Source organism: Genypterus blacodes, unplaced genomic scaffold (genome assembly GCF_046128005.1).
Source record: "Genypterus blacodes isolate CSIRO-AG114 ecotype Tasmania unplaced genomic scaffold, CSIRO-AGI_Gbla_v1 ptg000147l_1, whole genome shotgun sequence".
Taxonomy (NCBI): domain Eukaryota; kingdom Metazoa; phylum Chordata; class Actinopteri; order Ophidiiformes; family Ophidiidae; genus Genypterus; species Genypterus blacodes.
The window spans coordinates 712243-724391 of record NW_027466949.1 but is presented as its reverse complement, the minus strand read 5'-3'; the positions used below and the strand labels follow the sequence as shown (position 1 = coordinate 724391).

At 45.9% G+C, this 12149-nt stretch overlaps 2 protein-coding genes across 2 annotated transcripts in view; both read left to right on the top strand.

Annotated features, from left to right (window-relative positions):
• The window catches only part of dph6 (diphthamine biosynthesis 6), a 50732-nt gene extending 43051 nt beyond the window's left edge, over positions 1–7681 (top strand). Inside the window, exons 14-15 of the mRNA XM_076165635.1 lie at positions 2688–3081; positions 6169–7681. Coding sequence (XP_076021750.1) covers positions 2688–3081; positions 6169–6287 — 513 coding nt within the window. The 3' untranslated portion in view covers positions 6288–7681. The remainder of the gene's footprint in view (positions 1–2687; positions 3082–6168) is intronic.
• Positions 7682–9898: 2217 nt separating this feature from the next.
• The window catches only part of aqr (aquarius intron-binding spliceosomal factor), a 37596-nt gene continuing 35345 nt past the window's right edge, over positions 9899–12149 (top strand). Inside the window, exons 1-7 of the mRNA XM_076165546.1 lie at positions 9899–9994; positions 10355–10460; positions 10945–11001; positions 11111–11151; positions 11258–11293; positions 11380–11500; positions 11645–11785. Of these exons, the coding sequence (XP_076021661.1) occupies positions 10386–10460; positions 10945–11001; positions 11111–11151; positions 11258–11293; positions 11380–11500; positions 11645–11785 (471 nt within the window). The 5' untranslated portion in view covers positions 9899–9994; positions 10355–10385. The remainder of the gene's footprint in view (positions 9995–10354; positions 10461–10944; positions 11002–11110; positions 11152–11257; positions 11294–11379; positions 11501–11644; positions 11786–12149) is intronic.

Below are 12149 nucleotides of genomic sequence, written 5' to 3'. Positions count from 1 at the left end.
ATAAGCCAGTAAATTTACAGATTTCTCTTTCTGTGACAAATAGTGAGATGTTGATGTGATAAGCCAGTAAATTTACAGATTTCTCTTTCTGTAGCAATGACACTTCCTGAAAAACACGTCAACAACTATTAAAACCGTTATTAGCAGGTCTTCTGGTTATGTGGGAATGTATTTTAAAGAATTGTTAAGTCCTTTAAACTTTATTCAGTTCAAATCCCTGCCTCTCCTCTGCTTCTGTCGCGCTAGTTGCCTCGACCTCAGCTCTGTTATGCTCCTTAAAACTTTCCTCACCCCATTGACATGGCACTGTGTGTTTCATTTACACTACCGCTCTCAATAGCTTCAAAAATGGAATCTTGCACTGAATAGGGGAGGGATATTATAGCGGACTGACGGCACTCAGTGCTGAGCCCAGAGCCACATGCTGAAGGCGTCCCGCTGGGCAGGAAATGTAGGGGAACTGGCTAAGCAGCGCAGTCCCATCAGCACCCTGCTGTTCCCCGCCTTTACACCACTTCCTTATTACCGTGTTTACCGTTCGGCTTTCACGCCTCTCAGCCCTCCAACCCACCACACGCTCCAGGCACACGGACGCGAGTGAGAGGTTCGAGGAGGGGAGGGTTCAGGGGGGGAGAAAGTGAGGAGAAAGAAAACAAACATAAAGAGCAGCGGGTCACACCCCATCAGCGCAGAGAGAGAGCTGAGCGCAGCAGATCTGGACTTCATGGGTTCACCTGCTGCCTACAGAGTGAGAAAGTACTGAGCCAATGGCTGCATGCCCTGGAACTGAAGTGGGATGAAGTAATGAGATGGATTGTGTTAAGTGGCTGGGGTTGAGCAGAACAGAGCCCTCTACACACAAACACACACACACACACACACACACACACACACACACACACACACAAACTGCCACCCATATGCCCTCCCAACTTGCCACTCCAGCACTCAGCTCCACCGTATATCAAAGTTTGTGTTTTATTGGATTAATTTAATAAATGATCTCTGGTCAGGTAATGTCAGCTTGTGTTCCTCTCTCACCCTTTTGGCAGGGAAGCAGGCGGTAATGGAGCACTGACCTCAGTCTGAATCACAGGCCTGCACACATGCAAGTGTGAGGACGTGCGCGTACAGAAACCAACACACACACACAGGCCCAATAAAGCAACCTGAACACAGTCAGTTCTACGGCGTCTGCTGAACAAACTCCACCCCCCATGTAACATTTCAGCAGATACATAAATAAAGAAACAAACAGCGGCTGATTTAACCTCCTGCGACAGCTCTGACAAAGTCAGCAACTGCAGTGACAGTAAAGTCCTGCCAGAGGCTGGAACAGGGGAGCGCCGTGTCCCTTGATCTCCTCGTGGTTGGCCGGTTGGTTATGGTGTCTCGGCACCAAAGGCCTGCAGGGTGGCCTTTAAGCCTGGCTGAGCAAACCCCCCCCCCTCCCCGATCCTGTCACCTCTCTCCCCCAGCTCCCCCTCTCCCCCCCCCCCTCCATATTCTGTTCCATGGGCAATCACTATTGACAAGTGAGAGAGCGGCTCCCTCTAGGAGAATACCTAGCCTGTGCCAGAAGTGCTAAGATAACATTTATCAAAGCATCGGGCACGTATGTGTGCTGTCACTTTGTCTGACACGCTAAGAGGCCTACGCTGACACGGCTTTTGTTCTCCGCTGCTTTTTGATTGTTATCGTTGATCACGGCAACCTCGGCTCTCTGCGAAAATCAGCAAAGTAAAGAAATCTCACACTTTAAACACTGGCTTTTTTTCCCCAGCCTTTTTCACTCTCCGAGGCAAGAGGTGAGCTGCTGATACACAATTAGGCATTTGCTAAAGTTTAATCTGAAGGTAAGTGCTGCTTGTGTGAATCTGGTGGATTGGGTCATGACGGGTTCGTCTGTCTAAGGGACAAAGAGGCCGTTGTCTGCTCTCGCCAATGATTTTTCTCTTTTTTTTGGTGAGTGAATTTCAAAATAAAGTGTATGTAACCTGTTATTATTCTGCACTTACGAAGTGGGGTGTAAGTGGATGAAAATTGATCCAGCAAATTGAAAAGGGGGTTAAGTGTTTTTGCCCTATCGACTTCATCTGAAATGACGGTTGTATAAAACACTCATTTCTCTCCCATTAGCAGATGAAGCCATAGCCAAGTATTATTAGAGGGCCACATTGTGGACATTTTGTTACCCATAATGGCCATGCAGAGGGGAGAAAAAGAAGAGATTTTAGCTCTGTAGATAAGATTAAGGCAGTTTTCACTCAGATGTGTGCGGCGAAATGCTGCCAAACTATCACAGAACGTCAGGAACGATCATCTTAGACGGGTAAAAAAAAAAAGTCATTTTTGGTGTGGGACCTGTCATGATAGCAAATGCAGCACAAAGTGAATGCATTTGTGCACTTAATGCTGAGAGCCCTATAGACTCTCTATCATTACCAAGGATCACCGCACAATCTCACATTAATTGATGTGCTGTCACTCAGTCTGTCAGCTAAAGTGCCCGTCTTGGTGCAGTGTGGTAGAATTCCTACGATGTGCTCAACAATGATGTTTTATGTTGATGGAATTGCGTTTGTGGTCACACGGCGTGTATCACAACAGGAGGGCCATACGTTTGATTGAACATGGTGCACAATTTGCCACCCAGTTCATTTCAAATTCATCTGTCTGTATTGCAGGATGTGTGGCAGGAGCCCGAGAACCAGCCCGATCCGTTATTGGTCGTCATCGTGCCGGCCTTACCAAAGGACGCGGCGGTTGAGCTTCACGTAACGGCTGTCCAAGATGACCCCCTGGATAGGACTTCCTGTCGTGTGACTACAAAAGCGGGACGTGGATCTGTAGAGTGCCGCGCCACGTCGTCTGCAGACGGCTGCGGCGCTTCGCTCTCCCTCTCCATCTCCCTTTCCTCCTCATCGGCTGGCGTGGAGGCCGGCGATGCGAAGGATCTCACGGAGGCCGTCGGTGCTACGTTCAAAAAGGCCATGAAGAAGATGAGCGCTGAGGTATCGCCGCTGTGCGCCAGGGTGTTCTACAAGCACGACCACCCGCTGGCACAGCAGATTGTCACAGGTACGTATGTCACTTTTAACTCGACCCATAAGCAAACTATGACGCCGCGTAGGATTCCCTCTCTCCCTTGAGGATCTCTATTTCTTCCGCGTGTGTTTAATTAATGTGAGTCATTTGTTGTGTGTGCACTGTGTACAGTAACCCAAGCAGCTGGCACCGTCTTTTGTCATCATTACACTTTTATATGCCAACATGTCGCCTGTGCCAGGATTCTGGGTCGTGTGTCGTCGTGGAAAACGTGGGCGGGTGTTTGTTTTAACGAAGAGAAGAGTGTGAGGGGAAATGATGACGAGCACATCGATCACACAGACGCCATCCTGATGCGTTCTGGTATCTACGCCAAACCAATCTGAGTCATTTTAACAGGTTGAGAAGTGTCGGGTTTAGATTATGTGTCTCAAATGTCAGTGAGAGTCGATCTAAACCTCAACATTCCTGAATGAACTGTTATTGACTCATCATCCGATAAGAATCTGTCACCATCACCCCACACATGCAGCTACAGCCCGGAAGCAGCACCCAGGGGCGTCTTTCACGGGTCACAGCCGATGCTCACGGGGCGACGAATCCCTAAAAGTCAAAGGAGGAAACGTAACACCTCTGGCGTCCCTCGCACCACAGCTACTGTCACCCAGCAGACGGACGGAGACGCCTCGGCGAAACAAGACTGGGCACCCGCTCATGTTAGGGGTCGGTGGACGGACGGAAGCGACATATGCTCCGGATGAAACCTTTAAACAGCTTGTCTCAGCCCGTTATGTACGATAGAAAGGATAGAGACGGGGGGGAAAGAGTCCCAACCACAGATTTGGACTTAGGGCGACAAAATGGAAAGGTTTCCCCATATTATCGTTCTTATCACGGACAAATCAAGAACGACGGAGCAGATATGGCGGCACGCTTCCTCCACGGGGCGTCTTCCTCCTCTCCGTGCGCCGCTGTGGGGAGCTCACGCTCAGCCTCTCAGCCTCATTGTTCATTCTCCTTGGCCTAAGCGAACAATTTTCATGAGCCAACACTTGCTAATTACCTCCTCGTTTGCCGGTTAATTTGAACCAGTTTGGGAGTCAGTGTAGCACAACTAAAAACCACTGGCTCTGGGCCTTGGCCACTGCTTAAAAGCCCCATAAGCCCAGCAGGCATCAGCCGTCTCACACACAGGGACCCTCTCTTCTCTCCTTTTCACTGCACTCTGCACCCACGCCCCCTTTCTTCTCTTCACTTACGCTCACAATATTTATATATTAATCAGCTCAGTCAACAATGGCGGCCGGCGTTTAGCATAAACGAGTGTTCTGGGCATTAACGCGCCCGGGCTTGGTTGAGGGGAAAACCTCAGAGATTTAAACTGGGGGGGGGGGGGCTTTCACCGCCCCTGTGTTTCTCCGTGAAGCAGAATAATAGCCGGTACTCATGGGTAGATGGTTTAGTTCCATCCCATTGCTAATGTGATTGCTTTTAGACTGTCGCCGCCGTGTCCGCTGGGCCTCACACCGAGGCTCCCTGGGGGGGGCCAGGGGGAAGGGGGGGCGACTGAAGGATCAAGGGAACAGGACGGACGGGAGAAGCATTGAAACCCATATGTGATGTTACGTATTCACAGGATTGTGTGTTACATCCACGCCGGCACGTTTGATAAGACATCAGCGCTTAGACCTCCACTCAGGCGGGCGCTGGAGTCACCTTCAACCCCCCCGCCCCCCGTAAACGCCGTCTGGGTCCCCTCAAAGAGAAAGAACAATTGTTTCCGATCCGTTAACGCAAAGATAAAAACGTTCCAACATGAAGAAAGTGTGCCATGTTAGATGAAGGGAGTGTTTGCTTTGAATTCAATCTCGCCGACTCGATCTGATGCTGCTTCCCAGGGTGCAACACATGTTCTGATAACACTGATGTTTAGGCTTTTAATTCCCCCCCCAAAAAAAGACCTCCTGTTCATTGGGGGCATTTGAAGGCTTAGTGCATATGAGCTAATTAGCCGGCGTGGACTCTTTGTAAGGATGTCTGGCGTGCTGTGTGTGTGAGTGTGTGTGCTTGTAATGAAAGAGTTTGGGGGGATTATTAAATGGAGCTGAACCGCTTTGTCCGGATTTCTCTCTGCACAAGTTCACGTAGATGTCAAAGCTTGGCAGCGCCGCCGTGCGAGTAACTTCTCCCAACCCGGGCCGTTACTTTGTCCGTCCGCTGAGACCCATCAGCCGACAGTCCAGAGTTTGACAAACATAATATGAGACAGATGACATGTACGAATCACAGGCGACCACACCCGAGTCACGTTCAACACGCTGTTCCAACGGGAAAGAAATAAAGCAGGACGGCCGAAACTGCGACAGGAACACTTGTGACCAATTAGAGCGGGCGAGGGGAAGGGGCAACATCCCAGCGGGCCGCCGCTAAGTAGACAGCCTGTCATCAAGACGGAGCTCGGAGACGCTCGATGAATTCTCACATGTCCACTGTCCGTCTGTAGACTGGTCACACACACACACACACACACACACACACACACACACACACTCGGCTGCAGTAAAGCTGAGCAGCAGTCCCAACACAGCTTTCTAACATCCCAACACAACAGGAGTAGACGATCCATTCCACGAGACCCCCCACCCCTCATCCCCCTCACCCCCTCCCCTCCCCAACAAGCTACTCAATTGTCCAAAAGGGCCGCAGAAGGATTGGACCTCTGTGTCTGTCTGTGTGTGTGTGTGTGTGTGTGTGTGTGTGTGTGTGTGTGTGTGTGTGTGTGTGTGTGTGTGTGTGGGCACACTTGTACATGGCTGCGTGTGCGTTTGGGAGGGGTAACTTAGAGTTCAGGCCTTGCTGACCATATGTCCGCACTGCAGGGAGTTACATGGAGGGAAAGGGGGGGGGGGGTCTGCAATCTGCCAAGGATTTAAGAATGCCAATAATTTGTAAATAGGCCTGTGTGCTCTGGTCGAAGGGTTAAGTGCAGCTTCTATCCTGGGACGGCCTCAGCGGGATGCACAAGTTGTCGTGAAACTAACACCGCCCCTCTCTCTCTCTCTCTCTCTCTCCGTCTCCCCTTCCTCCCCTCTCCCCCCTCCCCAATCTCTACCTGAGCAGGACTGGAGGAAAGTTTAAGAGCCGCCCTCCTGCAGTCCGCTCCAGCCTTGGCCCTGGTTCCAGTCCTGGACTTGTCGGACTCCCAGATCCTCCACCTGTCCTGCTGGCTGGGTTTATAGTAGCACAGCCAGAATCAACAAGCGGACTGAAGTCATCCACGTCTCTGGAATTCAACGAGGCTTCTCTGACGGACTCGTGACAGCCGAACACCTCCGGAACATCGCCACATGCGGAGGAGCAGAAGAAGACAAATGCATCAGGGCTCATTAAAGCTCAGTGTTTATCGGCGTTTGTTGCCGAAACGCAAAGCCGCTGCGTGCGTCTCCAAATTGTTTTGATGATGTGTGCGTTTGAGTATGTGTTTATTCCACCTCATTTCCCACCACTTAGGGCGCTAAACCAGTTTGTCCTCAACCAGAACTGAACACTGCAGCAGCTGTTGTTCAGCCTCACACAGGAGGCGTGCGGAAGTTCTGCAACCTCAAGCTGCATACCAGAAGACTGCCGAGACCGCAGGAGACTCCAGAAGGAGACACCGCCATTGTCCCAGTCTCGTACACCAGGCGATAAAGTGATATCCAGAGCCATATCCCACTGTTTATTCCGGAATTCCTCTAAGCAGGTCGGCTAACACCCCCTCATGAAGGCCCAGCGCCACTGCACACACCATCTGTTCAGTTGTAAAACCTATAGATTTACTGTGTTACTGGTGTGTGGCTGTTATATGTGTGTGTGTGTGTGTGACTGGTGTTCTCCCTCTCTCATGCTCCACAGAGCCAAGGTGTGTTATTATTGTGTAATAGGCAATCAGGACTGAGCACCTGAAAAGATTAAGCCTCTTTATGTTTCTTATTGATTCCAAGGCAGCCTGGTTAATAGGACAGGGATGCTACCCCACACACACACACACACACTTACACACACAGGCTCCGGGGCAGGCACGCATACTGTGTGTGTGTGTGTTTCTGAAGACATGGTGTGATATTGTGGGAAGAAAATAACACTATTAACCATTGCTCCTGGAACATTTCTTTTCTCAAAGATCATGAACTGTATTGATGATCGGGGTTGCGATGCATCTTCGCCCCTTCGCTCTCCTCTTCATTGTGCTTCTGATGGCTGGAGAGCAGAGTGGGGGGTATCGATCGACCTACCCCCCTCCCCTACACCACGATGGTGTTTTGATTGTTGTTATCAAAAATTGAACAATAGAGGCAACAATAGAGCCTGAAGATTTTTATTGAGAGTTGAAAAACACAAACAGGCAATTATTTATGAGTGTGAGCAAGCCAATGCCCCGGTAACTATAGGGATGGATCTTTACCTGTTTGGACCCCGCAAGTGGAAAATTGTGCATTTTTGAGCGATGCATCTGCCAAATGAATAACACACACTCACATTGTACTTCTTAGCCTCCGTCCCTGAAATCTTACTTCAGTGTTTTCAGCAGAAATCTTCTTGTTTATCTGCTGCAGATTTGACACCAGCGGCCCCCAAAATGTGCAAGGACAAATCCTGCAAAAACAACACTTTCCTTTTGTCAACCTCACAATTCAATAGCATGTGAGTAAACAGGCTCAATGCCAAAGCAGGGCGTCGCCGAACAAGACTTTGCTGAACAAGCATGCATGTTCAGCAGTCCTCCATAAATAATGACCTAAATGTGGGCTTTGAGAAATGGTTGCGTTCAATTTGAGCAATGAAACGGAGAAACGGTAACACATCAACCTATCAAAGCTGCGTATCAATTATGTACCTCTACCTGATTTAAATTTATTACAATTCTGGAGCTTTTATAGTCATTGTATCTCTCCCCCTATTCTTTTATATTGTGTGTATGTGTGTTTTTTAAGTGAAATAACAGTTCATTTACACAGATTTGTTTCAGAACACAATATAAAGAACAAGAGTCAGCATTTCTTTTAACGCAGGAGAGCCCGGCCACTCAAATTCCCTGCACGATAACCACTTGTCGATTTCCACGGTAAACACTGCATTCCACCTTTCAGCAAGCTTGTTTTCCGACAGGCAAAAACAAAGCCACAACTCTATCACAACACATTCATCGTAGGAAATGGTGATGACTCATGGCAGACATGTTTCTTTTTTTGCCCACAACTGTTATCCCTCACAAAATGAATAAAGACAGGGTGACATTTACTTTTTTCATGTGTTTTTGTCAAATCTACAGTTTCTGCTAAGCTGACCTGCAACCACTGTACGTACACACAAGCTGGCTGTTGTGGCAAACATTGTCCTTTGTGCAGTGTACCAGCCTGCGGGCCTTGTCATTGTGGCCTGGCACACAGATTTTAACTGTTTCCTCCTTAAGGCGGCCCAGGCTGACGTGTATGACTCTCACACACCCCTGCAGCAGCGGGCGGGCTACAGTAGTGGAGACCATTTTTAGGATCAGCCTTGTTGCTCCAGACACCCTGTGACGTTGTGGTTTGTTTGCCGCAGTGACTGTGGTTTGTTTTGTTTTCATGTTTTCAATTATTTTTTTTGTTCCAGAATGTATTATCTTCTCCTGACGTATAGTGAAGAGCTGTCTTCATGCTTACAGCACTGACTAAAGGGAACTTGCTCTCTGTATGGGCTGCTATACCGACACGTGCTATTGAGCGGTGTCTGCTGCCCTCTTGTGGTCAACATAAATAATGCAAAAGTGAAAGAAATTGAATCCGTTCCTTTACACTCAACCAACCACAATCGACAGTAGAAATATTTTACATGGACTCATTTAATAGATCACTAAAATACTCTCCTCAATGTTCACGGTTAAGTTATCAGTAGAATACACCTTTTTTTTTAAATTAATTTCGAAGTATTTTTAAAGGTCTATAACAGACACATTCTTTCTTATAATTATTTAAAGTCCAATTATTGCGTAATTTCATGGCATGTCTGATGCTCAAACATCTCTGTTTTAATTCTAAATTGGATATATTAGAACAGTTGTCTCATATACAGTGGTTGTCACAAGTGCAACACCAGTGGTACCTAAGGCGCCCCCTGGTGGCACGGTGTATGACTGCTCAGACTCCAGACAATGATACAGATGAGATCTATGGAAATTCTGTTGCCATGGCAAATGGTTATATATATATATATGATTGTGATATATAATGATATAAATAATAATATGGATTCCACATGTCTACATGATGACAGGTGAAAAGAAGTGGCTTCAGAAGGGACATGGTAGCAGGTTGCTGATCATCAAAATTGCAAAGATATAGAGAGATGATGGCGAAAAAGAGACTGGGGGCTTATTTAAAAAGACAAATAATGTATATATGTGCAGAAATGAAAACACAGATTGTATTAACCCACATCCGGGTGCCACTTGATTTTAATGGTGATTCATTTATGATATATCTTTTTCTCTTTTTGAGTGCTTTTGCTAATTTGAATTTTTTTCTAAAGCACTTTACCACAATGTGATCTGATACATTCTTTTATTACACGTTCTGTATTTTGTTTGATAAACGTTCATAAATGACCCATAAAGTTATTTCATTATATTGTTTTTTATTATTCCATTTAAAATCTAGTTGAATAACACGAAAGGCTCAAATATAATGTATAACTTACTGAATATGTATAAAGTAATATTTCTACATGCAACAGTTTTGTTTTCAGTATTTGTTTTCAGAAATATGAACGCTCATTTTTCGGTAGGAACCAACGTCCTGCTTGTGTTTGGGGAAGGTTTTGGAGGCGAACCCATTCAGGAAGTAGGTCACACACGGCGCGATTTCGTTGTGGACATGCTGAACCTACGTTTCATGGCTTTGATACTGACAATTTAACACAAATAAAGGTTGGTGGGCTTCGTTTACCAAAACATATTTACATACGTCGATTAAGAATCAGTATTGTTAAAGTATATTCACATTTACCCGTCGCTTAGTAAACTCGCTAACGTGTATTAGCGTTATACGACAGTACCACAATATAACGTTTGTTGCTAAAGCAGTTAGCTTGAAGCAAATCCTTGTTATTAATATTAAACATCATACATTTTCCAGATGTCCGCTGAAATCACCTTATTTTTAAACGGAGCTTTTTTGATAGTACTGTTTCTTATTCATGTTAAACCAGAGAGTTAACACGAAGCGAGTGAACACATTGTTGCTCTTCGTAGCCTCGGTTTGATGTTTCCTCGCTCTTTTCCTCACAGCATCATAAGTGGAAACTAGTTTGTCGACGACATGGAGAAAGAAACTCCGGCGAAGAAGGCTGCAGCTCCGTCTGTGTCTCAGATTAACGCGGAATATGTCACACAGGTAAGTGGATGTCGCGACATACAGTCTGTATTTATATAGAACATACTAGTCTGAGTAGCTGTGTGTGTTCAGAAGGATACGGCTATCAAATCAGAGTGTAAATAGTCAGGCGGTTACTTTAAATCACTGTGTTTACAAGCAGTAGAGTGCAGTGACTTTGGTAGCAATAACACCAAGAATCTACTGGTTAGAGTCTAAACAATAGAAAGAATTGCAATGATAAACTGCATCCAAGTAACTGAACAATACAGTGCAAAGTATTTTTAAGGAGAAGGGGCCCTTATTTGGTGAGAGGTTTTATTTCGTGTTATCTCCAAATACTCTTAAATTATAGATTATATTATGAAACATGCTCACTCAGATTAAATTGACAAGATAAATTGTCGTCTTAAATCTCACTGTATCTTTATTACACGTGCTGTCTTAATGTTCCAAAATGGCTTAATCTTTAATGTTGTCTTCTACTCTTCTATTCTTGTTACAGTTGGCTAATAAATATTGGGCTCCTCATACCAAAAACAAACTCCCCTTTGACCCAAAGGTGAGTGTCTTGTTTGCTGCATATGCCAGTTATCATTTTGTTGTATCATGTTTATAAACAGTTTAGCCATTTGCCTTTTCGTCATTAACTCTGTTTGTTGCCTGTCTAGGTGATGGAAGATATTTATGATAGAGAGATTCTCAAGACCAAGTAAGGGACTTTTATTCTCTCTCATGTACCCTCCTTCATATTAACTGCACTTTTGTTTAACAGATATTTATTTGATTCTGTTCTTTCCTGTCTTTTCCTTTTTCAGATTTGCCATCAGGAAAATTATGCTGCTTGAGTTCAGGTGAGCTCATTTGCTTCTTTACATTTTCCTCAGTGGCTCACATAGCCGCTTTGTGGACGGGGAGTGACTGTCTTGTTGTCTTTCAGTCAGTACCTGGAGAACTACCTGTGGGTGAATTACACTCCTGAGGTGTCCAGCAACGCCTTCCTCATGTCCATCTGTTGCATCGTCAATGAGAAGTTCAGGGAGAACGTCCCAGCTTGGGAGGTAAGAAACACCTGCACCTCATCTAATGTCAGACTTGCTCTCATGGCACGATGACCCTCCTCCTTCAGACCAGACCACACATTTTGCTGATGACTCTCTACATTAATCCCCTCTCCATTCCCTCTTGTGTATGTTGTGCATCAGGTGTTCAAGAAGGAGCCAAGCCATTTCCCCTTCTTCTTCAAGTGCGTGATGGAAGCGGTGCTGTCAGGCGAGGAAGCCTGCCTGACGCTGAAGGAACAAACCGTGCTGCTGGTCTTCCTGGACCACTGCTTCAACAGTCTGGTGTGTATCGTTACACTGATATCCTTTAACTTTATTTGCCCCCCTGAAGGATTAGAAGTGCATATGAGTGTTGTCTTAAAACGCTGACACACAAAGATCAGTGAGCAGGTGTGTATGAATGAAATGCCTAATTACTGGAAGCAATCAGCTCAGAGCAATATGTCACTTTAATTAATCAACTCTCCAGTATTTATTTAGATTTATTCCCTCCTTAGCGCTGCTCTTACTTATGGAAACCTGAAAACTTTTGCTAGTATTAAATTTTTTTTTATGTGTTATTGCTAAAATAAACTGGAATATGGAACAGAGCTGTTGGTGTAATAACCATTACTCTGAATATGTTTCAATCAAACAGACTATTACC